Genomic DNA, 14,479 nt, shown 5'->3' with positions numbered 1-14,479 from the left:
AGTTCGCCATCAACAACTCGGTGCATGCCTCGACCGGGCATACACCGTTCTACGTGAATGCCATCAGGCACCCACACCTCCCGAGTCTACTCGGGATGGCGGCTCCTTCCTTAAGTGGGGGAGGATCTACGACTGCAACACAGCAGCCGCAAAATGCCGCTGACACTTGGACAGTACTACGCGCAAGAAGAACAAGAAGCACGCGTCTGTGCAGGGCACAGACGCCGACAAGAGCTAAAAGAAGAAGAACGGGTCTGTGCAGGGCACAGACACCGCGAAGACGAACGCAGAGGCCGGGCCTACTGCTAGAAACGAGCTGAACGAGTTCAGCTCGGACGCAATCAATTTCGTGCAGCGCAGACAAGCCGTCATTCGGTTAGTCCAAGACGCTATTGCAGCTTCTGTCGACCTACAGAAGCTGAACGCAGACAATGTTGGTAGGGGCAACACTAATGAATTCAAGAAGGGTTCATTGGTTTTGTTAGCAACTCAAAACCTGCCTAAACATGCCGTTTCCGACTTCGGGGCGAGCAAGCTCGCTCCGCGCTTCATCGGGCCGTTCACGGTGTTGGCACGGTATGACAACGCGTACACGCTAGATATTCCATCTAGCATGCGCCTCCATCCGACCTTATACGTCGGGCGGCTGAAACGATACCGGCAGCACGAGCCACCTAGCTCGGCTGGCCCGAAGCGGAAGCCCCAGCGGGAGCGAACCTCTGCTCCAGCGCGTGAACGCGCTGAGCCAAGCGCACGACGCGACCTCCCACGTCGACAGAGATGTCCGTCGCGGTCTGCGAGGTCTGAGCAACTTGAGCTCTCAGGGTCGCCATCTCCTGCTTCAGAGCGGCGACCTCACGGCTCTGAAGCTGCTCCACAGCAGCGACCCGCTCCTCGAGCGTCGGGCCAAGGTCAACTCCAGGTTGACCATACCCGGGGCGTGTTCCCACCACCGCCGCCTCCGATCCGCGACGCCCACGGCTCAACACGCTGGATTGTTGAGCGTATTGTGAACCATAGTATCCCGAAAACGAACCGACAGCCGGTTCGTTATCGTATTCGTTGGCGAGGGTTTCCACCCCACCAATATACATGGGAACCGCGGGACGTCCTGTTGCAGGACGTTCCGGAAATGATGAGGGCGTACGAAGCTCACCACGGACTACCGGCGTGAATGTAGCGCGAGCGCTGTAATTACCTGCAGCGCCCGGAGTTTCGCGATCATCGCGTTCCTCGCGTGCCAGGAACTTGGCACGGAGATCCCTGAGACTCGCAGGTACACGAATCGTCGTGTACCCGTTTAGGTCGCGGTCGCTCAAGCGCGCCGCACCCGGAAGACACAACGTGCACTGTTGGCCTTCGGGCACAGCGCACAGAATACCAGCGTCCACAGAGGATCTGTGGAGCTGCTCCAGCCGCCCGCGCGTCGAGAATGTCTCGAAGCTCTCACGGGCATGCTTAACCGGCTCGCGGTAAGCAGCCGGTTTCTTGTTGAAGTTCTCAACAAAAGCATTCCAACTTTGACAAAGTGCCTGCCACTCAGGCACTTTGCTGCGAGAAGAGGTCTTCTTGCTGGAGAAGTACCGGAGCTCGTGGAAGAGCCCGATGTAGTAGTCGCGCCTTTGATTCGTTAACGGATCAAAGTGCTGCTCCTCCGCAACAGCATCGTCGTGGATACCGCCGCTTGATTGACGTGCCGTGACTCGGCGCGTCTAACCTTGAGAGGGGGATGGTGTAACAGGGTTACACGCACAAGTGGCTACAGTCACTTGTAACTCTAACAGACACGACGTTTGAGAGGTTCGAAAGACTTTCTCGACCTTGGTGTAGACATACCGAAGGCTACATACATTTACGACCACCACGACGGGTGGTCCATACACATTTAGGATTCCTATTGGTTGAGAGCGGCATCTTTTAACCAATGAGAGACATGCATAGCATTGGAATTCTGCCAACCAGCCGTTGGCAGATTCCTAGTTTAGATTATTACATTTAGAGGAAGTCAGAAACATAAAACAAAAATAGCAGTTCTCATTTTCCCCAAAAACATTATTTGGATCGTTTATTTAGATTAATCTATACTCGGAGGCCCGAGTATAATTAACTCTGATTTAAACTAAGCTACGCTTCCTCACATACACGCGCACACGTGTAAGCTGAAGTAGTGAGCCAAAGTAGGCCCACAAAAGGTTAGGTAAAATAGTCAGGATAGGAGCAAGGAGCGCCTTGAAGTCGCGGTACCAATCATTGCCGAGGGTATCAGGACCGCACGCTTTCCCAGCATGACAGGCATCAATAGCAGCAGAAACCTCAGACTCAGTAATGTCTGCAGCCACCGCATTTAGCAAGTCATCAGGCACGCGATGATCTTTTGTCCATGTGAGGGCAGCATCGATATCCTCCGCAGATGCCTCTTCTTGGTTAAAAATCGGAGACCATGCGTCCGCAAACGTGTCCGCCTTATCATGCACGGCACGTTGAGGGAGCCCCTTACTTGGCACTAAAGTGGGTACAGCGTTATCAGTAAACTTCGTCGCGGTAGTCTGGAACAATGCACTCGTCGTCTTGCCTTCGTGCCACGCACTTCTTCGAAATAAATGCTTCATCTTCTTCTTGCCGCGTTCGATCCCTAACTCTGCGATTGCCCGTTTGATCGTGTCCACTCGCGATCCCCGCCCGGTGTCTTCCAGTGTTAGCGCATCCATACGCGCCGTAACTGAAGCCATGGCGCTGCCTTCACCACGTTCCTCAGCTAGAGCTGTGCGCAGTTGGCGCAAGAGCCTAGCCAGCTTCTGTCGGTATGTGCGCTTGCGAGCTTGGCGGACACACCTACGCGCCCCCCGTAGTACGTCCCGTTTGGCATTTTCCCACGGCGTCACAGCTTCCTCCGCGGTCGGAACATCCGTGGAGACGCGGTCGAACAATGCATCCAGGACGCCATGTGTGCACGCATCGACCGTGCTGGTCGCATAGTCCGGAACCGGGTATATTCGAGGTGGCTTGTTGACACGTAGCGGATTTGACGGAGATCTTAGGTGGAGTAAGACACCGTCGTGATCAGCCTTCGCCGCGGGTTGAACAACCTCAACCGCGGCGATCCAGGAGTGTGCTGTACCATCTATCTAGGCGACATGTTTCATGTGCATCATGGACCTTGTACCGGAACGTGTGATGCTGCTGATGAAACTTGTGCAGCTGCTCCCGGTCTGCCGCACTGGGCATGGCGTAAGACAAGCAATCCTGAGCGCCCCATGCTTTGAGGAGGGAGCGTAGTTCCGCGGAATCATGAGCGGCTATCTCGGCCGGATACGAGCGATCTAGGTCAGCGATTAACGTGCAGTTGACGGCGCCCCCAAAGATGCATCGCCGAGGTTGTATCAGACTCTCCAGAAGGGCGCGAAGATGTTCTTGTGGCGCTCATTCTCAACCATTGCATCAACGCGTTGGCGTTTTTGGGGGTCTTCTTCTTACCTCGTCAGAAGCTTGCATGTCAAGCGAGGCAAGCTTTGGTCTGGGAGAACAGTGTAGACTTCATTTGTGTGCAACGTGGGGTAGGCAAGAATAATGTAACATGAAAATTGGAGGCAAGTTTTCAAACCCTGATGTAGCGCCTTTTAAAAAAACGGCGAAGTTGCCATGCAAAAGACACGAAAGAAGTTAAGGGCGCGGTCATGCATTCCAGCTATACAAATTTACACAAAAGGGATTCATGGGGTTTAGTCAATTTAGAGCGGGCCAAAACGAAGCCACAGCCATTGGCGCGAACAGACACAGGAAAGAGAGCAATCCGTCAGTTGTTATTTCATTGATTTTGAGTAAATTTTAGCTTACAAGTGCTGTGGTACATGTATAGGCAACCCGGAGCGTTGCTCCGGGAGGATACACAGGTCGGCGAATAGTTTCATGAACGATGATAACGGATAACAATCGAGTAAATCCCAAAGTTGTGTTGTTATTAATCCTTTTAAGGATTTTAAAAGAGCACTATCAGCTGAACTCTCTAGTTGATTCTAACGTGGGCATCTACTGCGCCTGCTTCGCAGCTGCAGCATCTGCCCGGGAATAACACCTTGGTCAGCGTCCAATGGCTGCGCTGACGCCAGCAACGAGAGAGCTATTTCATTCAGTTTGCAGGTAAGGTATACTGTGCTCATTCAGTACTATGTTGTTTGCTAACGATCAGACGAGAGAGCTAGCGGAATGAAGGAGAGATGCATGGTGCGCTGGTCTTGACGTTTTAACTTGAGGGTAAATTGCGGAAGGAGAAATACGTTAATGTGCCAAGTCCTTGGAAGTGGGCACTTCAACGCAGGTAAAGGAAGCCTAATTCAAACGAACGATGCTCCTGTCACTGTCGAGTTGAGCTGGTTGGTTTGGCGAGAGACACGAGGTTGGGCATCTTCGGCTAAGCGATTGAGTATTGAGCAAATTGACATGTAAAAAATGCAGCCTGCAGCTAGACAAGTCATATTGGTCATCTTCAGCTAAGCTTGGTCGATTATGGCGCAAATTGATACGCCTTCAGCGAGGCCATGACGCTCTCATAGTGTACTGGAGCGTCCGTAAGTGTTTGAACGCAGGTTTTTGGTCAAGAATGAACGATTAGTATCAACCTTTGGTAAATAATGTGTATAAATTTTAACGGGTACCCGATTCCGGCAGATATTACCTTAAACATTACAATTAAGAAAGAGAGACCCGGTTTGGTACCCGGTTTTGGAAAGTTACAAGTTTTTTGCCGGGGCCAAGCACAGGTCTTCGACTTGTGAACATTTTAAAATTCCAGCAGCGACTCTGGAGTACTGTAACACATTATTGTGTACCATGTGTACACATGCACATACGGTAGCAGCTGTACCTTTTAATTGTGACAAAATTTCTTGAAGCAGGTACATGTACATCTAAGGTGCATTTCACGCAATCTCTGTTGACTATTTTGGCTGAGCCATCTGGCGGACAATCATATGTATGTGGTTATCATCTGACCTTCAATTGACATTATCGCGAGCGCAGCGTTGCTCCGATCTCCTAACTTCGGAACTTCATTGCAAACGTGTAGAGTCGCACACACAATATTCTACATGTAGTTGTTGGTCGCATACTTCTTCCTCAAAACATGTTCGTCTTGCTGCAACAAGTAAATGTGTGAAATTACAATCCTACGTCACTGTCACTACGATGGTAATCTTTGATGGCCGAGGTCTGAGAAACTGCATTGTTTGGTATATATGTAGACTAGCGCCGCTACGCGGCGGAAGGTTTTGTGGTTTAGTCGTAGTAGTTAGGGCCGCGCACCTCCGCTTCGCTCCGGTGGGCTTTTATCCACTTCAAAAGGTTTGAATTTCGTTGTGTGTAGGTAAAAAAAGGTTGAAAGTACTATCAGTAGAGTGACGTTTGCTTCGTAAATATTCCACCGTTAGACCTACATCAGGGTGTCTATAAGTAGTTGCATGTTGCAAGGTTAAACATTCTATTTTGTACGGTACTCTGTTGTAAATTGGGTCCACATACACACAATTAGTTAATACGACTACAATGTCGCCATTGTTGTAAACGTAGTTGAAATAAGCATTAACATGAGCTACTACTTGCTGTGGCGGGGTAGATATTGCTATCGATGGTGTGGTCAGCAAAGTCACCATAGTTTCTGTTATTTGGTCCGTAGGCTATGCCATTTAGTAAGTACAGCCTGTAATCAGGCTATAAGCCCAGATAATCAAAGTATGCGCTTCGCTGTTCCTGTACTTAGCATTACATTAAGTGCTTGTGATCTTATATAAATACCGAGTATACATCATCGTTTTAGTATTTCGTATGTTCCGCCAAAACGTAGCTGCGGGCTGCGCTAACTACTGCGTGGTCTACTTCAAAACTCATTGTTTTAGACGTGGCAATGGTTTATTATTCTACTACGCGGCGAACATTACCATTTAAGTGTACCACCTGCATTACAGTAGGTAAGATATAGAGAGTTCGCACTCGTAACTATATAGTTATAAAGTCACGTTTGCCCTTTGTTAATTCGGTTTCCTGCATGTATATCCGCCCCATAACACGGTTAGAAAAGGAATCCCAGCGTAAACTATAATAAAAGGCTTCCACTCAGTGAATATTATCTACTACCCCATTAACGCATTCTCCTAACGCAAAGATATACGAAACGCGTTTAAGCAAGCGTAGCTAAATATCCCCCCAAGATGAACGCAGAGCGCCGCTGTAGCTATAAGAGTAAACGTAGCGGAAGGCGTGCACGAGATTATTACTAACATGAACAGCATACTTTTACTGTAATACTTTAGGGATGGATATATAGCACTGTTATCACTTACAACGTTGCTGCTATCGCTTACTACGTGCTGCTATAGCTTTCTACGTGCTGCTATCACGTTCATGTCGCTTACTACGTGCTGCTAGCGCTTAACTATGCCGTCCTATCGCTGACTACGTGCTGCTATAACTATCTATACGCTTCTATAGCTTACTATGTGTTTGTATTGAGCCAACATTGCTATTGTACTACAGTAAATAGCATGGTAGGTCCACCTATCGCTACAGTAGCTAAGGGATTGAAAGTAAGAAGTTCTTACCCCGTAACTATGCGTTTGCGCTATGCTAATTTCGTTTCCTGCATGTATATCGGTCCAATAACATGGTAGAGAAGGAATTTCTACGTGAACTATAATAAAAAGCCCCAGATCAGTGAATGTCAGAATATCCTTAAAAAAGATACGAAACACGTTCAAGCAAGTGTAGCTAAATATTCCCCCAAGATGAACACAGAGCGCCGCTGTAGCTATAATACGTAAGTATGTACATTCCTAAATAATTACAGTAAAAATATGCTATGCGTGTCAGTGAACGCCTTCCTCTATATGTACGCGCACTGCTGTCGCTTACTATGCGCTTCTATCGCTTACTATCAGCTGCTATCGCCTACTCTCCGCCGCTATCGCTAACTTATGCACTACTATCGCTCACTACCATACCAATTATCGTAGCATGTGTTTATATGAAGCAAACCTCGCTAGAGCGCTATTATACTAAGTGGTGGGGTGCCCGACCCCAGCGACAGCTGCTACTACTCGGTGGGCCCATTTTAATTAATAGCTGGTGTTCCAAAAAGTATTAGGCCAAGCGTCGCAGCGGCGGTAATGCAATCGTCCATGTTCCGCTCGCCTCGTCGGCTCGCTGCACTACTCACCATGTTATTAGTACATACTTGTAGGGCGGGCCCTGCGGCCCGCTAGAACGCACGCGGGTGCCGCCTTCGCTGCGCTCGGCAGCTTGTAATGGGGCGTCCAAGGCTGTCTATGTATGATTATGTGGACCACCCGAATTTTGTCGCCATGCGCGACACACGGACACACGGAAGCACACACGGACAGATCTCTCTGATAGTTGTTGTAGACTAGCCGAGCGCCGCCGCTAAGCGGCGGTGATTTTTTTGTTTCTAGCCGAGCGCCGTCGCTACGCGGCGGATAGAATTTATATTTTTGTTAGTTGTTATGCACCCGTTCCGCTCGCCTCGTCGGCTCGCTGCACTACTCGCTATGTTAGGTTAGTAACACCGAGGCTGGGGCGGGTCCTGCGGCCCCGCAATATCCTATTGGGGGGCCGCCTTCGCTGCGCTCGGCAGCCTAGGTACGATTATGTGGACCACCTTATTATGCTGTCACGGGCTTCACACGGACTTACGGACACACGTGCAGATCTCTGTCTTAGATGTTTGGAGAGAAGAGATATTTGGTTCTAGCTTTCGACTGTCTTTGTTGATGCTGTACATTGGTTTGGTCTTTCATGATTATTCATGCGTCCTTGCCATCAACGCTGACTTTGGCACTGTGGAGCACCAGACTGCAATAATATTGTGTGATTATATGTTATGATGCAGCAATTGCTATGGTGACAAATCGCGAAGTGTATCCCATGGGGAAATGAGTCGCCACTCAGCCAGCACAACCAGACCTACGGTTGCCATACACCGCAGAGGCCGTGTGTTACAAACTTCGTACCGCACATTCACGTCATCAATGCAAACTGCAGCAAGCCAGACCTTCGTTTTTTCTCGGATGGCAAATTCCTAGGCCCAAGACGAGTTGTGTCGCTCATTCTGCAATTCTTCCACCCCGAAGCGAATCACCAACTTCAGAGGACGATGAAGTCTTTTCATATCGTGTGCGTCGCTCTGGCTGCTGTAGCTTCGGCACACGCCCAGAGCCAAACCAACTCGAAAGCGCAGTACATCGACTTTTCGAACCTGAAAGAGTACACCAAGTCGCCCATTGCTCAACTCGACCCGACGCAAGGGACTGTGCGGCCCGACCCCAGAGTGACCGAAGCTCCAACGCCTGCTCCAACAACGCCCGCCCCAACGCCAGCTCCAACACAAGCTCCAACTGAAGCTCCAACTGAAGCTCCAACTGAAGCTCCAATTCCAGCCCCAACTCCAGCCCCCACGCCCGCTCCAACGCCAGCTCCCACTCCCGCGCCCACGCCGGATCCGGGTCCGTGGACGGCCGTGTGGATTCCCCACGACAAGGTGCAGCCGTTCGCTCAGCCGGAGCCTGTCACGATTTCCGAGAAGGCCGGAGTCAAGTTCAAACCGCAAATTCGCATCATAAATGGATGCCACCCGTACCCTGCGGTGAACGAAGCCGGAGAGACGAGTGGAGGTCTCAAAACTACAGGCGGCCACAATTCAAAGAGCAAGCGATCTGGCTGGAACTCGCAAGTGTACGGTCGCTCCACGTGGTTCCGAGGCGTCTGGGCCATCATGTACTCGTGGTATTTCCCCAAGGACTCGCCTTCCCATGGTCTGGGCCACCGCCACGACTGGGAGCACGTCATTGTGTGGATCGACAACCCGGACGCGTCCGAGCCAAAGATCTTGGCGGTGACCCCGTCAGCTCACGGTGACTACCAGAAGTATGCCCCTCCGAACGCTAACACCGTGGATGGTACAAGTGCAAAGGTGGTCTACGAGAGCCACTGGCCGATGAACCACGAGTTGAGTGTGACGTCAGATAGTGGGGAGTTCCAAGACTTGATCATGTGGAGCCAGATGTCGGAGAACGCTCGCCGCGCATTTAACTCGGTCAGTTTTGGGAAAGCCAACACGCCCATGAACGACTGGGGCTTCGAGGACAGACTGGGGAAAGCGTGGCCTTTCCAATGAGCACCTGATTGCGTTGCCTGTAGGTTAGTTTGAGCCGGTTTACTGTTAGTTGAAATACCGACCAAAACTCGAGTCAAATCCCAGTTTTGTCGACACATTTCGGCTTGAAATGTGTCGACGGCTATTTTTGTGATTTGGAATCCTACTAATGCGTACTCCGCCACCCAAGCCTGCCTGCACAGGTGTTGCACATAGGTAATTTATTTCTGAGGTATTATCTGTGCTGAATGAGTACATAGTTGGCTCACGAGGTGCGCAAATCTATCGAGCCGCTCACTCAGGACTTCAGATGTGAGGGTGGGAGAGTTCTGAAGTGGCACACACCACGAGTACACTTTTGTGAGCGCAAAGTATGCTAACAGAGGCTCAAAATGTGTTCGGATTCATTTATCTCTGCATGGGTACGTTTTATCGCGGATACCAATGGTTTTCTGGGCTGTACTTCTTCGACAACGAGACATAGTTCTTCTTGTAAGAGTATATAACTAATCAAGCGCTCGTAAAAGCGTTTCAAAAGTGACCATTAATTTTTTTCGTAACCATTAACGTTGCTCTTTTGATAACGTTGCTCTCGCAGTAACGTTGCCCTTCGATCACATCGCCCATTAACTTTCTTCGAGGTAAGTTGTTGGTGACAGTATTGCACGGCAGCAAACCCTACTGATAAATCAAGTAACATACCAGGTCCACGTCGCTGGTTAGAACATTATGATATTGTGAGTGTACGGATACTTTCATTATGCATTCAATGCTGTACCATCGTGCATTGACTAGTTTAAAATTATTCTCTTACAAACTAGTTGACCTCTTCTCAGAAAATCTGGAATAATAGTAGACGCTGAAGTTCCGCGTCTACTACGGAAGTTCCGCGTCTATTGTATAAAGTCGTGTCAGAATCTATAAAATAAAACTATTAGGTGCACGTCTATTACCTTCGGTTACTATTCAGTTATACTCTCATTGCCCCCCCCCCGTCTTAGTACATCCGCCAGATTATCAATGACTACATTGCCAGGTTGCGTGTACTTCACCTACAATAAATAGGCTTCAATATATTAACAGTATGAAGTGTAAAAGGCTTAGTACGATCGTCAATCGCGTATCATAATTGTTAGGTAAAACCAGTTAACGTTGCGCAAGAACTATTAAAGCTCGTAGCTAAAGGGTTAACGTCGCTGTAAAATTTGGAACTTAAGCAGCGTAAGACTTGAATTGCTGCCTGTTGCTTAGCCGATAAACCATAGCTGTTCATGCTTATATTTTACGTATTACTGTGTACAATAACTACCACACATCGACACATGCAACAAATGGACGTAGAATCTATTATCAAACTCATCTAGGGTAACATTATCGAAGTGATGCATAAATGTATCGTCACAGTTAATCTACCAGAAGGGTCGCAGGTTCCAGCCGACATGTCCATGCTAAGCGTTAAACAGATTCCTCATCAGTTGTGTGCTGTAATTTAACTGGGCGTCCCTTCATGAATGCACATGACAGGTCGGAAACCTGTGATTTCGGCGAATTTAACTCTTCAATAAGAGGAACATCGCCGTTGAGACCGACATGGATAGAAAGCCCTGCATCTAGTTTGGGTAATGCCGCTGTATGAAGCGCTAAATGTATGTAGATATCGAGCGATTTATCCTCAAAGTTGGCGTTACCTGGCGCCTCTGCGATGTTTCTTACCGTTATTTATGCAGCATAAAAAAATTATATGTATTTGTGTGACCTTTCAGGTAGGGGTGAAAGATCGCGCATTACTAGCGACAAGATGACTGACAAATAGTAAGGGGGGAATGCACATCATGTCCTCGTTTCCGAACGGGACAAGAAAAGGAGAAGCCACTTTGGCATTACTCCTTTGATGGACATATTAGTAGATATGCAAAGTTTCAGCATCCCTAGACTCGCCAGGAAAACCCGAATTTATTATTTTCCCGAGATTCCCGTACATTGTTGAAGGGGCGTCCAGTTAATAGCAGTAGATTGCGATCTTGTTCTAAATCATACGGTATACATCGCTGTTTTCTTAAAAATGGACTCAATATATTTATAGGCATAGTATGCAGATGCGTGATCCTGCCTCCATATAATATGCTTCATATACTACGCGCTGGCTAAGTCACCGTAGTGCTATCCTCTCTCATTATTGTAAAGTACTTTGCTAAGTTTTATAGCGATCATGTAATGGCGGATGCGTCTGACCCAGGTAATACAATTGAATAGTTTGGCGGTTGATAACTATAAGTACGCCTTGGGGAAGGCATTGTACCCTTTGAACACTAGCTTTATATAAGAACAGAGGGAGTAGGACAAATCACATTAACGGGCAATGTTAACGTGCAACGCTAAAAATAAAGCAACGTTATCTTGGATTAACGTTAATGCGCAACGCTAAACATAACGCAACGTTATCTTGGAGCAACGTTAATGCGCAACGCTAATCATAATGCAACGTTAGTACTCGGCGATATTTCGTATAATGTCGACCTCATTCGATTAAACCTAAGCGCTAGGGCGCAAATGCATCGCGAACGTTTAGAACGACAATCGTATAGGTGTACAGAAATTACAGAACATAATTACAAGCAACGCGAAGCAGCAGCCATTATGTCAGGGACCTGGACAATGATAGTGGTTTGGTAACATCGGTACTCTGCTAGATGTGGGCTTCCCTCTCGGCCCGCACGTCCTTATCGTCCCGCGGCGCGCAGCTTGAAGCTGAATACCAACGTCAAAACAACATAGAGACATAATATTAATGAAGCAGTGTTATCAATCATAGAGCAACATTAGCAGACAATAGAGCGCAGAGCAACGTTACCTTTAGTATTCGCGGGAGGGGGGGGGGGGGGCAAACTCTCGCAGCTTGACCATCTCCGATGCCAATGCGTTCAGCTTGCCCGTACAAGGCATCCTGCCGCTTTTGCCGCCTCCTTAACAGCCTTAATACATTACCAAATAAACAATAACAAATTACCAAAGTTAATGTACATATACCAAGCAACATAATGCACACCTGTAAGAAGCAAGGTCAAACTTACGTAATTCGTGAAGTCGCTTGGCTTGCCCCACCCTTTAACAGCGGGCGCGTAGGGCTATCGTAATGTTTCCAGGAGGTGGCTGCGCGGTAGATTCTCGCTCTTTCCTAAAGTACAGCTTCTTTCCGTTTAAGTTCGAAATTAATCGAGGTAAACCCTCACTTCAAATGGGTATTTAATACTGAGGGAAAATCCGGCCTGAATGAGGGATTTGGTTGTCACGTATTTTACGCGTCATTTATTTTTTGGGCGACGTTATTCTTGTTATTGCAACGTTATTGACTGAGGTTAGGGCTAGTTAACGTCGGAGGACCCCGTCATTGATCTTGCTGGACCTTGAACTTCCAATCAAAACACAACCGCCAAAGTGGTGTTTCCGGCTTCTAAATGCAAATGCTATGGTGGCTACCCAGCCATAGAGTTTTATCATACCAAATTATTTTAACATTCATTTGCTGGGAGCACACCGTTTTAGCTTGCCAAGGTGCCTCGCAAGCCACTTCTCCTAATTAATGTAAAGCGCGGGACAACTTTCTTCACAGGAACGACTTTGAAGAGGCTCGCAGGTGAAATCTGTATCTGAGAAGACGAAGTTCGAGAGGCTCTGGTTAGACTGCCTCAACAACTACCTGCTGATGAAGAAGGTGAAGAGGGCCAAGCCCAATAAGGTCGCAAAGCGCGAGACAATCAACCATTATACAACCCGACTCATCATGATACGAAGCCTTGAGCAACTTCGATTTCAATACAATCGATTGGAAATCGCAATTAATTACAGCAAACATCACTCCAAAGTTCTGGATCCATTTATCACCTCAAGTATCGTGCACCTCTTGGAATCGATCGCTATTCCTAAGGATATCGATCTCCTTGGGGCATGCCTCCCGCAGCGCCGGCAACATATCGGCGTGCGCCATCTGCCGCACGAGCTCTCGCTGCGCGTTGAAATACAGGAAAAAGCGTATTGGACAAGTCATCCTCAGTCCGATCACTCGAGATAACAGCATCTCGTCCCCAGCAGCGTGCGGGAACAGCGCCATCGCGAGGTGGTGCATGAAGGGAAACGTGAACTGGCCTGCCACCTCGATCATACAGCCGCCAGCTCCACAGACTCGGCGGATTGCAGCTGCCTCCCCGCCGCTCTCTTCGTCCTCCGCGAACACCGCTTGCATGCTCGAAATGACGCCTGAGAAGTGCGCCTTGTCCAGTCGAGTGACGAACTCGTAGACGCCATCCCGAGTCACCGCACCCCGTGCCGACCCGCCCCGACTCTTAATGGTGCGTGACACCCTGCACTCTGGAGCCGCCGTGTTGTTCTCCTTGACCCCGCGTATCATGGCCTCGACCGTCTTCAGCAGCTCGTTCTCCATGCGCATCCGAGTCAGCAGCAGCCGCGTCACCTGCAGATCGCGGAACTCCAGCAGCCGCATCACTTCCTGCCGGAGGTTGTTGATGTCCAGCGTGAGGTTGAACACGCACGACTCGAAGGCCTCGTGGTCGCGACGGTGCCGCTTCTGCGCCGCGCTCATGTAGTAGTGCTTCTTGCGCTTCTTGTCGGGCACTACGGCGAACTTGACGGGACCGGGGACGCATTTCATCGAGGCCTTGGACGCTGCCCCGGTATCTAGCGGCTTGGACAAGCCACCGGCAGCGAGATGTTTCGCGCAGTTGGCTCCTGGCGGGTCTCTGCGAATGGCTACGGCCTCGCGCGTTGGAGGAGACCACAGCAGGTCGGCGATCTTCATGTGTGGGAGCTGGTAGACGAGGGCGACGCGAGTGTCTTGGCGCTAATTCCAGAGTGGCGAAGGGAGAAGTCCAGACCTTGGACGAGAGAGTACGGCACCCTTTGACACGTCTTTGCAGACGAAGGGTCTCATGCCAGTGCGCTGGTAATAATCGGCGCCAAGTGGAGAGCACTCTTGGCTCGCTTTCGTCATCTGCACCAGGAACCCGCGCTTGGCTGTCTCGAGACTGCGAGTTCAGTCGTCGCGAGCGCGTCGGCCTGGAAAACACGGGGCTGGAAGAGCAACCGCTAACTTAGTGGCGCTAAGCTCTGTGGTTAGTGGCGGCTGGCGCTAAGGTCGGCAACTCTACAGATCCTCTGGTTCATTGCGATCACCGCTGTCATCGGCAATCCTTGCAGGCAGTCAAGGCACAGCGGAGCATCAACATCGCAGGCGGAGAAGGGAGCACCTTGGAGATCGCAACATCTGCTTTCGCTCGCTTTCGTTGAACTCGCGTCACCCGAGCGAGC

General features: G+C 49.4%; 2 protein-coding genes across 2 annotated transcripts; one reads left to right on the top strand and one right to left on the bottom strand.

The window, feature by feature from the left end:
* Window positions 1-8,500: 8,500 nt before the first annotated feature.
* On the top strand, window positions 8,501-9,172 carry PHYSODRAFT_397673 (hypothetical protein; the record flags this gene model as incomplete). Its single annotated transcript, XM_009533638.1, has 1 exon — window positions 8,501-9,172. A coding segment is annotated over one exon (672 nt), but the record flags the coding sequence as incomplete, so codon positions are not given.
* A 3,868-nt stretch (window positions 9,173-13,040) lies between these two features.
* On the bottom strand, window positions 13,041-13,823 carry PHYSODRAFT_515164 (hypothetical protein; the record flags this gene model as incomplete). The annotated part of the gene is made up of 1 exon (XM_009533637.1): window positions 13,041-13,823. The coding sequence occupies one exon, from the start codon at window positions 13,821-13,823 to the stop codon at window positions 13,041-13,043; it is 783 nt and encodes a 260-aa protein (XP_009531932.1).
* Window positions 13,824-14,479: the final 656 nt, after the last annotated feature.

Source organism: Phytophthora sojae (genome assembly GCF_000149755.1).
Source record: "Phytophthora sojae unplaced genomic scaffold PHYSOscaffold_7, whole genome shotgun sequence".
In the NCBI taxonomy this organism is placed as follows: domain Eukaryota; phylum Oomycota; class Peronosporomycetes; order Peronosporales; family Peronosporaceae; genus Phytophthora; species Phytophthora sojae.
This window is presented reverse-complemented; position numbering and strand designations above follow the sequence as displayed.